At 44.7% G+C, this 14,241-nt stretch overlaps 1 protein-coding gene across 1 annotated transcript in view; it reads right to left on the bottom strand.

Annotated features, from left to right (window-relative positions):
* The window catches only part of LOC104513032 (alpha-2-macroglobulin-like protein 1), a 30,638-nt gene that overhangs the window by 14,769 nt on the left and 1,628 nt on the right, over window positions 1-14,241 (bottom strand). Inside the window, exons 3-17 of the mRNA XM_010156252.1 lie at window positions 13,720-13,764; window positions 13,200-13,344; window positions 12,500-12,552; window positions 12,156-12,176; window positions 11,460-11,619; window positions 10,740-10,824; window positions 10,241-10,355; window positions 8,843-8,951; window positions 7,875-7,984; window positions 6,925-7,089; window positions 4,684-4,917; window positions 3,734-3,797; window positions 3,091-3,236; window positions 2,414-2,560; window positions 897-1,070 (exon numbers count right to left, since the gene is read on the bottom strand). Coding sequence (XP_010154554.1) covers window positions 897-1,070; window positions 2,414-2,560; window positions 3,091-3,236; window positions 3,734-3,797; window positions 4,684-4,917; window positions 6,925-7,089; window positions 7,875-7,984; window positions 8,843-8,951; window positions 10,241-10,355; window positions 10,740-10,824; window positions 11,460-11,619; window positions 12,156-12,176; window positions 12,500-12,552; window positions 13,200-13,344; window positions 13,720-13,764 — 1,773 coding nt within the window. The remainder of the gene's footprint in view (window positions 1-896; window positions 1,071-2,413; window positions 2,561-3,090; window positions 3,237-3,733; window positions 3,798-4,683; window positions 4,918-6,924; window positions 7,090-7,874; window positions 7,985-8,842; window positions 8,952-10,240; window positions 10,356-10,739; window positions 10,825-11,459; window positions 11,620-12,155; window positions 12,177-12,499; window positions 12,553-13,199; window positions 13,345-13,719; window positions 13,765-14,241) is intronic.

The following is a 14,241-nucleotide window of genomic DNA, read 5'->3' as shown; positions in this document are numbered from 1 at the left end:
AGTCACTGAGAACTCTTCTACCATCCTGAAGTGCCAAAACCCTTCATGGAGAGCATGGGTCTTCACCCGTTCTGTGGAGGCTGTACATGCCTGTGAACTTAGTCGCATGTTACAGGACAACCATCACTAACGATGGAGTTATAGTGGGATCTCCTTTAACTACCATCCAACACAGTCTGGCAGTAAGCATCTAGAAGACAGCAGAGTACCATGCCTTTTGTGGGGAAGCAGGATCTGAATTTGAAAGGTAGAATTCTGTCAGCCTGAGAAGCCCATGCAACTCAAACTCCATTTTGGGTTGTTTTCAGTGTATTGCTACCATCTTCTCTATTGTGAGGTGCTTTCATTTGCACGTATTTCTGTCAGAAGCAGCACTGGTTTCAGTTAGCAGACATGTTGTTAATCTTTCTCTGGCTATTGTGCTTGCTTTGGATTAGCTTATATTGTCATTTGTTTTGACAGTTAGCTATAAATCCAAATGCTGAAGGACTTATAATTGTTAAAACTTCTTTGAGAAGAAATAAGTGAGACTCAATGAAACACAGACTAAAGTTTGCAACGAAAATAATAGCCAAATGGCAATCAGCCAAAATACGGTAAGGTGCTCAGATCTTACTGGGATATTTTTGCCACTCCCTCTTTGTTGAAATGGGAGCCTAAACTAAGTTTATAAATCTTTATACTCTCTTTCTCTAATCAAGTGGTTTGTACTATGCTTACTCGTAAGTTTAATCTTTCCCCATGGTCCCCAAATGAGTGTGGCTACCCAGATGACTTGCAGTGATAAAAGTCAGGGCAGCTGAAGTTTGCTAAGAGTAAATTCTTATAGGCATTCAAGGATGGCATACTGGCAACTACTGGCTCAGGAAAAGTTCAATGGAAGTGTAGATAGTAACCTTAAACAGATTAAAGACATCACCATCACTTTGGTACCATGGTGCTTCCATCTGAGTCTTTTTGTGCAGACTGGACTGCTGAGGCAGACAAGGGTATGCCTCAAAGTCTTCCAAGTGATAAGGAAACCCTCGTCCTTCAATTGTAAAGCTGTCATCAAAGAAATTCTCATACAGCTGCAATGGAAAAACAGAGGTCTTCATAAGTAACTGTCCAACAAGCATGTGTATGGGTCAAATATTTGGATTGCACCCAACTATTATATTTTGTAAAGCTTTGCAGTTGTGGAAGGTGACACTGGTCCAGCTTATACTAAAGGACATGAAGCCCAAGGAGCAGATGTAGGCAAGTAGCTTTTAGTCTGCAGACTTTCACCACTGACAGTCCAAGCCAAGCACTCTAGGGTGCAAGATTAGGATAAAAGCACATGATCCAGTTTGAGCACAAGGCATTGGCACATCCGACTTACATATTTAATGATTACTACTTTATATACCTGTTAGTAGATGATGCAAGTGCTCTCTGCATTATTACAGTATTCCTGTAAAACGGAACATGAGATCACACTGTGGTCCTATCTACAGATGCAGCAAGTCCCCCTGGATTTGCTGAAGTTTCTTTGTATCAGTCTGGCCTGCTATGACTTATCTTACAACTTTGCATGGGACATATGCCTGTGTATTAGCTCTGGTATACATGTGGAATTATGTTAGGATTTTCAATTCTTGCGGTATTTTTATCTACAGATGCAGCAAGTCCCCCTGGATTTGCTGAAGTTTCTTTGTATCAGTCTGGCCTGCTATGACTTATCTTACAACTTTGCATGAGGCATATGCCTGTGTATTAGCTCTGGTATACACATGTTAGGATTTTCAATTCTTGTGGTATTTTTGTTTTAGGTCTTAAATTCATTCCCCCAAAGCACACAGCTGGTTTAAGGTAAGTTCCTTCAACTCTTCTAGATTCTCTCAGAATGCACCTGGGTGCCACCAAACTCCTGACCACTGTGTGCACGAGGTGCTGTCCCCTAGTTCTTTTCTGAAGAACTGCTCAAGTGCTCGGCTTGATCTGTTGCATGGTTAAAATCCAGCGATTTTAGGGGCAGAGGGATAGGAGGACCCCACCGGGCGAAAATTCCGTTTCAAAGGTTTAGCCCCACTGCCTGGTGGAAGATGGAAGAGCAGAGAGAAAGATGGATGTGAGGAAAGCCGCTAAGCACCCTCTCTCCAAGTGGAAAGCGCCAGCATCTCCTTGAAGCTACTCCCCCTGCCTACCCCTGCAGTGCCACGCAGTATCCACCACTCTCCAGGCAGAGGCCCACAGTGCAGGGCTGATGCACGATGAACACGGTCACCACCTAACTGCTCAGAAGAGGCTGAGGAGAGGGAATGCCAGGGCAGCCGCCTAACACTGCAGCTGTGTTCTGGGATGGTCTATGGGCTTCCTCCTGCCAACGCATGAAACTGAAGGTAGGCAGGCTCTAGATTATATCATATATGTCATGGCAGGCTGCACTCACCCTGTCTGCTGTTAGGGTGTTGTTGTTCTTCAAGAGGACACTCTTGTCAACAGCTTGGACAGAGCACAAGGACCCTGGAGCAGCCTTGAGGTCCAAACTGACCTTTGATCCTGGCACTTCCTCCTTGTGTGAGAAGTCCAGTGACACCTACAAAAGAAGACGGGGCTTACTGTTAGAGACTGCAACTCTGGGCACCAGAGAGAAAGAAAGAGAATAAAGTATGGAAAGGAGATCAGGTGCTGAGACAGGCCCTTCTGGAAACCCACTGGGAAGGTTACGGGGGCTGCAGTGTGTACAGCCAGGCAGCATTCCCCTACCACCACACAGCCACCACCCCCTGACACAGAGCTGCCACAGGGAGCTAAGCAGGCAGGTGTCTTTTTTGTGTTAGGCAGAATGTGGGGGACAGTGTGTTCCCAAGTCAATCATGGGGAATGGAGGGGGAAAACAGAGTTCAAGGGAGTCTGGTTTACTCCTTGGGAAAGGCTTGACAATTGGTGTTAAGAAGGGCAGGACTAGAAATTCAGGGAAGAAGGAGGTTACCTATTTTTTTTCCAGCCAAAAATACTGGGCATCTGATTTGCTGTGTATCTAGCTTACATCACTTGGCTGAGGATAAAAGAAGACCAGGAACCACAGCACAGCAGTGGTGCTACTGCACTCATGTTTCTACTCACCTTGTGTCTAAAGCACTTTTCTACTTTAAACTCTTCCACATCAGCCACCACCTCTCCATCCGAGAAGACTGTATACAGCAGAAGATTGATATCAGGCAGGAAGTCATTGCCAATAGTCAGAGTCAGTGAGAACGAGCCCTGCAGATCTGCAAAAGATAGCGGAGGAAGAGAGGGAAAACACTCAATTGAATCAGCTCATTGGGGTAGGACACACAATAAGCATCAAAAGAGGAAATTTAATGACTTCTACCTGTATATAAGAACATCCCACACAGATACTGTTACAGATTAACAATAAACCCAGGATATTGGCCACCTCTTTGTCTCAAAGTTGGCAAAAATATTCCTCTTGCCTATAGGACCTTAAATGAACAGGCAAGCTACACCAATTGTGTGTCTTCTCCAAAGATACAAGCTAGAAGTAACGTTGTAAGATTGGATGTGAGATCAATTAGACAAGGCAGGAGAAGGACAGTCACCTGGAAGGACACTGAACTGATATGAGTGGAGACTGTGTTGATCTAATGAGGTGGAAAACCACTAACAACTCAGTTTGATAACTCCCACCTACAGAGGTTGTTGCTGGATAGTGCTCACGCTTTTCTGGAGCGTGTTATGAGGCGCTTCATGTGAATCTACTCACTCTCATGCTGGGGAACTGGCAACTGCTTCTCTCCACTGAAAAGGATCTTGCCTTTTGATATCACCTGAAGAGCAAAGAGAAGAGCCATTCAAGGGCCTGAATTCTGAAGGCATGAAGAGAGTGGAAAAAGAGCAAGAGGAGAGAGAAGAACATCTGACAGATGTTGTCACAGAAGTTTCTCTGGCAGGACATGACCTGAAGAGTTCTGCAGCAGAGGTGGTGATAACATAGCTGGGAAGGGACTTGAGAGCTGTTGGTTAGGAAATGACAAGATGTGGCCACTTAAAAAGGCAGAGGTACATCTAAAGATAGGAGGAGCTGCTCTTAAGCCCCAGTGAACCCTAATCTTCACATTACTGGGATACAGTATTTTTCTCACTGTACGAATGAGCCTAGTTCAATGACGGAGGTACTCACAACCTCTCAGCACGGCTGTAGTCACGCTGTTGCCTTGGACTTACTTTCCTGAAAGTGGAACTCATCAAAACACAATTACATACCTCTGGAGGGCATCAAAACCCTGTGTAATTTCAAACCTTTTCCTGTAAATATATATGCCAGGGGAGGTCAGCTTCCCCAGATACTGCCTCTTAGTTCACAGACAGATTGCCCCAGACACAGATGGAAGTCTGGGGCACAGCTGCTGGGCAGAAACCAGGCCAGCCCTCCACTGCAACCCATGTGAACATAGTAGAATGTAGGGTGAATGGCAGGCATCTATCCCCCAAGCTTTGGTCAAGGCACTCCTCACAAAATAAAACAGCCGTGGCCTAGGAGCAGGTCTAGGACCTGGAGAACAGGAGTAGGTTTGGGCAGAACAGAACTCACAGACTGACTTATAGTGGCCCAGGAGTAGCTTACCCTTTCCCATGAGTAACTGTGTTGTGTGAAAGGGTTAAATGACAGCAAGCATAATCTTGCCCTAAGAATCAGCTGTCTTCTGTGCTCACCAAGTAGTAGAAATCAATGTAGTCTGTTTCAGAGCTGAATTTATTCCGGTCAATGATATAATCCACTTGCACTTCCTGCTTTTGATTACAGGGCATCTCATCATTCCTGGCCTTGATCTCAAGGAAACTGTTGCTCTCAGAGTAGAAAGCTTTCAGCCAGTGGAAGCTATCCTCAACTTCTGTGTGACTTTCAGAAGAATCCTGCTCATCATGATTTCCAAGGTTGTAGGTACCCTTCAGAGCACAAAAACATGAGTTGGCAATCAGTACTGAGTGATATAAGGTGTACACCTACTGAAAACACTAAGTTATTACCTGAGCTAATGGCAGGCCACACATCTGTATGCTTAAAATATTCTTTTGTTTAATTGTCATTTTAAATTCTCTGATGAGACTCTGTTAGGGAATTTTAGCAAAAATCTAATAGAATTACTCACAATCTTATTTTTCTTCCTTTTTCTTTCCATGGGGACACACCCCACACCAGACTTCAACCCCAGCACAGCACCCCTGTTTTCAGTTTGTGTTTCTGGTAAGATGCCCTAAAGCATAGCAAGCACCAAAAGAGCTTTTTTATGGTGAAGATTTACTTCTTTGCAGATAATTTAGGGCTCTGTGAACAATAGCCATGGGCCCAGGAACAAGAACTAGAACCTGTTCCCAGGCTCCCTGAGGACAGAAATCTACCTCCCAGATTACAGAACCTCTGATCACCAAATCCCGTCCAACCAAAATTAGGGAACTTCACCCTAGATAGAGTGAAGTCTCAGGGAAAAACATGTGGAACAATAGTTCCAGTCTCTGAGGAATGTGTGACAATAGGAGTGCTGCACCTTCTGGAGACAAAGGACACAAAGTACAACCCACAATGGGGAGAGGGAGGAGGGAGAGGAGGAGAAAACAACTTTAAACTGGGAGCTGTATCAATTTATGGAAGCACTACCTGGGCTGTGTCAGACCCTGGATTATTTATTTCATTCAGTGGTGTGTGCACAGCAGCCGAGCTCTCTGTCCTGTATAGTTTATGTGATTTCTGGTACGCATTTGCTTGGATGATCCTTTTCTTTAATGTTTTATTCTTAAAATTCTTATTCATTATCTTATTCTTAAGATAATGGAACTTGCTATATATAAAAAATTATTCCTTTGCTGGACTGTAAAATTTGCTAAGCTGTAACAGTTAAAGGAAAGAATAAACGCTACCCAGTAAATGAAGTTGGCATTTTCTAATCCTTGGATTCATTTGTGAAAAGCTAGTTTGTTGCCCAAACTGAGATACCCCTGAAGGGATTGCTTTCAGGACTATGCTGACAACTGTCCAGTCTTCAAACCCTGGGACAGGGGTGCCTTTTCAAACAGCTTCTCTGAATTGGGTGGTATGGGCTGCAAGGCAATTTGGTAAATGCCTGAATTGGGTGGTATGGGCTGCAAGGCTGCAATGCAAAAACATCAAGCATGTCACTTTTCTTACAGTTTCACTGTGTTTAGTCCCATGGTAAAAGTTAAATTTGTGTTTCTGTGATGGTGCCTAGGCACATCCATGTCTGACAGTCCTAGTGGAAGAGCTGTGATTTCTCTCTGTCCTGAGTGGGGCAATATTGGCCAAGAATTCGAGTCAGGAGATAGGCATGATGCCACTTTTTTTTTGGAATGCAGGTAGTGGAAAGATGGTGTACAGCCAGGCTGGTAACAACAAGCTCCAGCTGCAGGACCAGAATTTGTGAGAAGCAGCAGTGAGGTGCTTCGAGGTCTGGTATTGAAAGGGAGCTCAAGAGCTACCTGCCAGGCTGAGCCTGGGCAAGCGGTGTGCAGCTCCAGGGCAAGGGAGAACTCCACAAAAGTGGAGTTCAACAGAGACAGGTATCGACTCCCAGTTCTGCTAAGTCACCACCAGCACACCACAGAGTGAAGAAAGGGAAGATTTCTTCCAAGGGAGAGTTCAGATTAACAGATGTTTTTAGTGGAGTCAAAGGATGGTGAGGGGGAATACAAAAGATCAGGATCATGCTCCAGCTCAGGACAGCAGAGCACCTTTGGTGACAATTTGGCTGAACTGTTGCAGTACAACCTCCAGTCTCCCTGAGGAGATGGCACTGGAGAATAATTAAAGATGCTTTACAGACATAGTCAAATGAGATTAAGAGCCAGGGGACTATGCTCCAAAACCCAGATTTCTTCCACTTTCTTTCCCTCCTCAGTCCACCTTTATTTTATCCTCCCTTTCCTGTGGCTGATGCTCACCTTCAGAGAAACCAGTGTGCTGTTCCAGCTGGTGGTATCCAGTGAGAAGTGAACTTCCCCATTTTCATCTGTGAGGAATGACAGGTGTGTCTCCTCATCATTGATGTCAACTGTTAGGTAGACCGTTTCATTTTTGAGAGGAGAATTGTCACTGTGGCAGAACATCTGCAGAGAAGGGGAGGAAGTTAATATTCCATTGTGCTACATTGCACATGCTTAATATTAATTGTTTCTGTCACTGGGTTTCCTCAGCCCAGCTTTCAGACAGGTTGGAAGGATCCAAATAAAAGTGTGATAAACATACAAAACCAACAATGTGCAGCTTTTCAGGACTAGAAATAAATAGTAGTGCAGCCAAATGAGAATGAGACACCTATACTGGGGGGAAAAAGGTGATTTCCTCTGATCCTGAGCTTTTTCTTGGACAATGGCGCAGCGTCCTTGATGATCAGAAACAGACTTCTCTCCAGCAACTTAATTCCTTGTCCTCCTTCATGATTGGGTCAATACTGGCCCAGGTGAGACTGTTTCTGGCCCCAGTGGGACATCAGCTCTAGCATCTTCTAGGAGATTTGAGTCAGAAGTGGCTGCCAGTAAACTGATATACAAGGCTTTAGCGATTTCTGCCAAGTTGCCATAAGCATTTGTCCAAAGGGAATATTATTTCCCTGCCAACACCATTCCCATTCCATATGCCTCTTATTGCACATACTGCTTTCAGGAACTACTGCTGGGGAAGCCTCCAGGGAGGCTTCTGGCCCCAAAATTTCTGTCCAGGGAATATAATAGATTAGGATGGGAAGGAGAAATTTCTTCTACAGGAGGTTTCACTCACAGTTGCTGGGTATCAGCAGAACAGCACTTACTTTTCCTGGAGGTTGTTGCTTTCTGCCTATGTAAGATTAGACCTATGATGTACTCTCAGCAGAGAAGGGATCTATGGATTTTACCTTTCCTGTGTATGGCAGTCCACGTTTGTAGAATGAATGGAAGTTGATAAACTCAATAGACTTCATTCTCGTTGCAATAGGAATTCCAGCAGTTTCCATAGTCTTTGCTCCTGGTTGGAAAGATAAGAAATCTGTTAAACCCTAGAAGTGCTCTTAAGGAAGCAGTAGACAAGAAGATGCCTCAACACTACCTAAAACATCTACAGCCTCTAAATTTAGGAGAGAAAATACATTCTTTTAGAATACGATTCCCTCAAACTTCCCAGACCCTCTGCTTCGTGACATGGGGTATCATAACCTATAAGAACTTATTTCTCTTTATTGGAAATGAATAGAAACTAGATGACTAGCTATAGAGAGCTATACTGTAGATGCCTAGAAGTGGCCTGAAGGACTCCACACACAGTATGACAGTTCAAAAAATGGACATCTGCAGTTGCCAGAGCTAGGTGCACATTAACACTGATAACCTGATTAACACTGATAACCTACCTCTTTATAATCAGTGTCAGACTGGGAGCAGAATGGGATGCAGCACAGCAGGAGTGTGCATAAGCAGCCCTGCCTCAAGCTTAGGAAAAGAGAAGACAAGAGCCTGTGGGTAGGGATGACCTGTCAGGATGGTGCACTACAACCAGCAAGGACCGTGAGGGTTTGTTGGTGACTTTTGCATCCTAACCAGGGCCTCACAAGTGGCTGAGGAACACCTCGGTGCCCAGGCAATCGCTAAGAAGTTGTCTATATGCTGGTGGAGATGAAGGGTGGAGAGAACTAGGAAATCTGATAATAATAGATGGAAGAAGTACTAGAATAGAGACCGTCATCATGCCAGAAGACTTGGGAATCCTCAAGTTACTTTTTCAAAAGGAATTCAACAGCCACAGAAAGACCAAAGCCAAAAATTTCAAAGAAACAAAGGATCAGAAGTTGATTGTAAGGAAGAAAACGCTTCACATATCTGTCAGTACCTGTTCCGTCTTCCATCATTTTTCCTATCACAACTATGTAGCTGTCCATTTCATCTAATTCCAGATTCTCTGTCTTCACTGTAAATGTACTGCAGCCGTCCTTGTTTGTCTGGAGAAAGAGAGGCATGAACAGTGAGAAAGAACATGGTGTAGTGGAAGAGAAGCTGTTTCACAGATGCTGGGTGATCCTAAAGAAGTATTTCCAAATACTTGTGGAACAGATGAAAGGTCAAAAGGTTTTCACTGCAGAAACCCACCATGGAGAGCTTAGCCAGGGAAGAAAACCAATGTACTCAGATTAAGCAATCACCAAATAAGTGGCAGAAAAAAGTGCTTCAGGCAAATCACATAAGGATTAATTATGTCTCAGACAAACTCAGGAGACTGGATTAAGCCCAGACCCTGCAGATGAAAGAGCATGGGTGTCTTTTCTTGAATTAAAGATAACCTCCTCCCTGAAACTGCATGGTCCTAAAGAATAAATCCTGACCTGTGGCTTTCCAGTTCATGGCCATCTCTGTGATGTGGCCATGTTAAACAAGGGTATCCAACCAGTTACAGATTGCAAGAGCTTTGCCAAGCATTAAGGCGGACACTGGGTACAGCCAGTCTGCCGGAGAGGGGAGGTGGACAGTGTTCCCAGTCATGCCTGTTCAGTTCTCCAGAGAACCTTGCAGAGCCTCTTACAAGCTATGTGGGAGGGAGCTGGCATTCAGTTGGTGTTTTACATGGCTAAGGCTCTGCAGCATTCCAGACAGAGATATTTTGCTACTGGGTACATTTTAAAAGATACAGAGATCCAGGTGGATTTCTATATTCCGGCTTGTTGCTAGTTGGTTTGACATTTTGAAATATTTTCTTGTGACTTTCAGGCTGAAAGAGCTGCATCTGAAAGCCACAGGAAAAACCAAGTGCGGAGCTTAACCACAAATGTATAATGAAGACAAGTGCACAGGAAGTGTAACCAGCACTGGACATAATCCCAGACAGGACACTAGCAAGCTTAAGATGATCCATTAGCAAGAAACAGGGTATTAAGCCGCAGACCATCGGATGCTCCGATAGCCTGCTTATTGCTGGGAGCCGTCACAGGGCTGAACAGAGCAGTGATCTGGTTCCCTATGGTATCATACAGAGCCTTGGGAAAGGCTGCAGGTATCATTACTTAGACAGAGCTTACATCTTCTCCTGAAACAGAGTCAGATTTGGGGAGCTAGAGCAGTAATTCAAGCAATAGAGTCACAGGAAGAAGAATCAATGATCTGATCAGGTCTAGCAAGTGAGAAGACACCAGACTATACAGGTCAGTGGACATCAGAGGTGCATCGAGGCAGGTTAAGGGGAGAGACATACTTTTCCAACAGGTTATACTTTACGTGCTCCTATTTGTTCACCTACCCTGCTGTTTTGCTTCCTCCCCTCAGTAGAATTTGTTAAATTGTCTTCAAAGAACTGGGATAATGTAATAAAAGTAATATTTATTTCCCCTTGAACAGGCTTCCCATAGGTATACCTGTGTCAAAGGGGAGAAACAATCACCTGAAGAATGGCCACTTCAGCAGAAATATTGATTCAGGCGATGCCCCCACCCCCACCCCACCCCCTGCCCCATCATCAGGGAGAAGTGAAGCCTGGGAGAGCTTTGTACCTTCTTTGCTCAGGAACTTAAGCTTATTCCTTAAGATCAGTTTGCATTCTTCTCCACCCATTACACCCAGCATCCTTAGTGTCCTTCAGCCTCACAGTAAATGACCAGGTGTGAGAAGCCTGTTCCAGAGAGTGATCTGGCTCCCTCAACCATAGGATAACGCAAGAACATCATATTGGAAGGCTATGGGCAATCTGGAGGTGACCGTGGAGCCAAAGGCCAGAGGTCACAGTGATATCATGTACTCACTTGCCACAGACCTTCAGCTGAAATTCCACATCCTCTGTAGTGATAAATGGTGGGTGCTCAATCTTTATTTCAAATTTTTTCAGCACTGCATGGAAGTGAGGAAGATATGAATGGAGGAAAAGAAAGTAATACTGTGTGTGGTCACTGAGTGCAAGTTTTGTTATAGCTGCGGCCCAGATGGTGGGAAAGACAGTAATGTCACTAATTTTTTATCAGTAGGCTGCATTCTGATGAAGATGCAGCAAAATGGTGTGCTGCTTCAGCCACACCACCCTTTATTGCTACTAGAGTGGCACATGGGACTGCTTTCTACTCCAGCTCTGTCAAGCATAAACATTTTAAAAGGCACAGGGTTTTGTCCTTATTTACATCACTGCAACTGAATGGGACTTGGGCATGATGCCACTTCCTGTTATGGCAGCTAACTGGAGTGGAGGGTAAACTTGGCTTAGAAGAGGGTAACAATGAGCGGCAGAGAGTGCTCATCACAGGGCCTAGCTGCAGCTAGAACAAGATACCAGAACACAGCCTCTCCCTTGTACCCTATGCAGCTGCAGAACCACCAGCCCAGCATGAGATGCGTGCACAGGCCCATCTGTCCCTGTCCCCAGTCTGCTGTTCTCTCAGGAAAGAAGGACTGATGAACGTGCCCACATCATCCCACTCCCTTCTCCAGCTACCCACACTGCTTTTCCCTCACGTCTGTTGTCCAAGTCTCACCATATTCATCAACCGTGAAGGTTTTTTGAGCCATGTCCTGTTGCACTGAGATGGTGTACTCCCCAAGGAGTGCTTCGGAGGCCAGTGGGAAGGACAGATCCACAATGCCTTGTCTTGACTTTACATTCAGCCACTCAGCAACACGGTTATATTCAGGATCCTGTTTGGGAAAGGACATGCAGAGCCACGAAGTCACACTGAGAGCATGGATACCTGGCAGGTCCAGCCATACTCCGACACAAGAAAGCACTACAAGAGCTTACCCTTGCCCCAGTGAAGAGGTTGCCAGATCACCAGGCAAGATTCCTCCTCCTCCCTCCAGTATCATTTTACTGAATTTTTGAATTGCAAAGACTGCCAAGAACAGTAAAGCTACTGGGAAGCAGTAACACCATAACACCATGGGAAGGAGAAGCAGCTGTGCTGTGTCTACTGGGCACTAAGCCTTGTGCTCTGTGCAAACAAGGTGTTGGGCAAAGGTTCATTACTGCCCTGCCTCCAACTCAGCTGTACGCATCACAGAGGTACTGGATGGAATGAAGAACCCAGGCTGAGCAGGCAGAAAAGACTTCAGCTAAACCTGACCCATAAACCACAACCTTATGAGGTTATGTTTGTGACACAACTCTGTCCAGGAGTGAAAGGGCACAGTGGAAGAGACACACATCTCCCTTTGGTGAGTTCTCTGTCACTTACCTGCAGCCATATCTGGGAATACTGTAAAAACAATAGAAACACAAGTTCAGTTTTGTACAGAATAGAACATCATCCGTGTGAACAGGTATCAATAACACTGTCTGACATGGGCCCCTGACCAGAAAGTTCCGCCCCATCCAGACCCCACACTATATCTCCTCCTTCCTTTGTGCTAGCTTACACTGCAGGCTTTTTCCAAGGGACCAGAGGATGAGTCACTCCCCTTCAAAGATCACTTGTTCTTGTGGTTTAACAGGCATGAATGGAGATGTCTCTTTCATGAGCCTCTCAACGTGTCTCATGCTGAGGCTTCTACTTCTAGAAAAGTACAAGGCGATACTCACCTCATTTTTAATGACTTTAAGGTCCTTGTCAAGGTTCACAATTCGAAATTTCACTGGAGATATAAAGAAAATTATAGTAAAGCATTCTGGCTGCAGCATGGCCTTGCACAAATCTGCTTCTCCTTTTCTGTGCTCCAGTATTCCTATGTCTCCATTTACCTCAGAGGTGTTTAGGTGTTTCCCCAAACAGCCCTCCCCAGCATCTCCCACCCCAGAGAAATTTGTCTGTGAGGTTTATATGCAGCTGCGGGCTGTAGAAACTCACTGCTCTTACATGGCAAGATTACAATGATGTGTTAAACAGTGAGGTTGGTCTGTCTGCAGTCTGTTCATATGTTGGACTGTAGAGTAACTCTCTGTATTTCTACATCTTGGAACTGTCACTCTAGGCTTTACTCAATTGTAATCAACAGTCTTCAAAAAACAGCAAAAGTTTACACAGTGTCTTGGAGAATCCTGGCTTTCATTTTAGGTCTCACTAGATATTCTTCAGCAAAACAACACCTGGGCATTTGGTGCAGTACTGCTCAGAGGGTGACATGCTGACTCATCCTGTTCCTGGAAACATTGATAACAGAGATTTGCTTTCTTCCATCTCCAACAAGCTTAGTTTGCTGAACTTGGTGAAATCTTCCCCCAGGACGTTGCTGCTACCTTTACCCTTCCCTCCCCATTTTCATATGCCACCTTCTTGCCTTACCTATTTCTCCAGGTTTGTATAAGCCCTTGTCTGTCTCTACCAGAATTACATTCTTTGGGGGCTCAACCAGAACCTTCTTGTGACCCTCAAAGAGCACATTGTCACCGCTGCGGACCAGGACATGCAGAAAAAACACCTTGTCTGGCTGCCAAGTTAAAAAAAAAATGAAAAAAAGCCAAACCCAAAACAAACACAAAACCCACAACTCGCCTGAGACTACAAGTAGCTTGAAGGAGAAACAGACATCTGTCCTACCAAAATCTCCAACTCCCATCTCCTCCCTCCCCTTCCTTTGATTTCTCTCTCTCCTTTCCCTAGCCATAGTATTCTCTGTGCTCCCCAGCTTCTTCATTTGCTTTTCTCTGCCCTACCCCTTGTCATGTTTGCCTCTTTCCAGATTTTGCTCCTCTTTACCATTTTCCCACCCTGCATCTCCAGCATTAACATGACTCAGACACAGAAGAGGCTGCTGAAGCCCTGTAATGTGTAAGAGAAGAAGCAACCAAGAGAGGTGTCTTACATGTGACATGGAATCATCTCTTTTCCTGGGAATGAACTCTGGCACCTAGGTTGATTGATACAAAGAAATGGAAAACAAATTCATCAGGGATATTGCCTCTTATCCCAGATGAGAGACATCATCTCACTGTTAAAAAGCCCCAGAACTTCAGAGTCCAAATTCCATTATATGACTCTGTCTCTAACCCACTTGTCATTACAGGGAGAAGAAGCAGTCCCTGCCTGTCTCATGTTCTTGAACATAAGAATGAATCAACTGACATGACATTCACTTACTTCACATAAATGTGAGATTTTTATGAGCCCAAGAAAAAACATAGGGAATTCAGATCTGGAGCTGACCAAGATAGTAATGGGAGATGAGATATTCATCAGGCAAAACCAGGACATCTCAGTATCAGAATGACCAAGCTCACCAGGAGAAAGGTTCTTTTTGCAAACAGAAGACTTCCTTGGCTTTTCAGAGCCAGGACTAGCTGTGACCAAGCTGGAACCAAGCAATTAATCACTGTCTTGATGCAAG

The sequence above is a fragment of the Eurypyga helias genome, unplaced genomic scaffold (genome assembly GCF_000690775.1).
Source record: "Eurypyga helias isolate BGI_N326 unplaced genomic scaffold, ASM69077v1 scaffold18167, whole genome shotgun sequence".
Taxonomy (NCBI): Eukaryota; Metazoa; Chordata; class Aves; order Eurypygiformes; family Eurypygidae; genus Eurypyga; species Eurypyga helias.
This window is presented reverse-complemented; position numbering and strand designations above follow the sequence as displayed.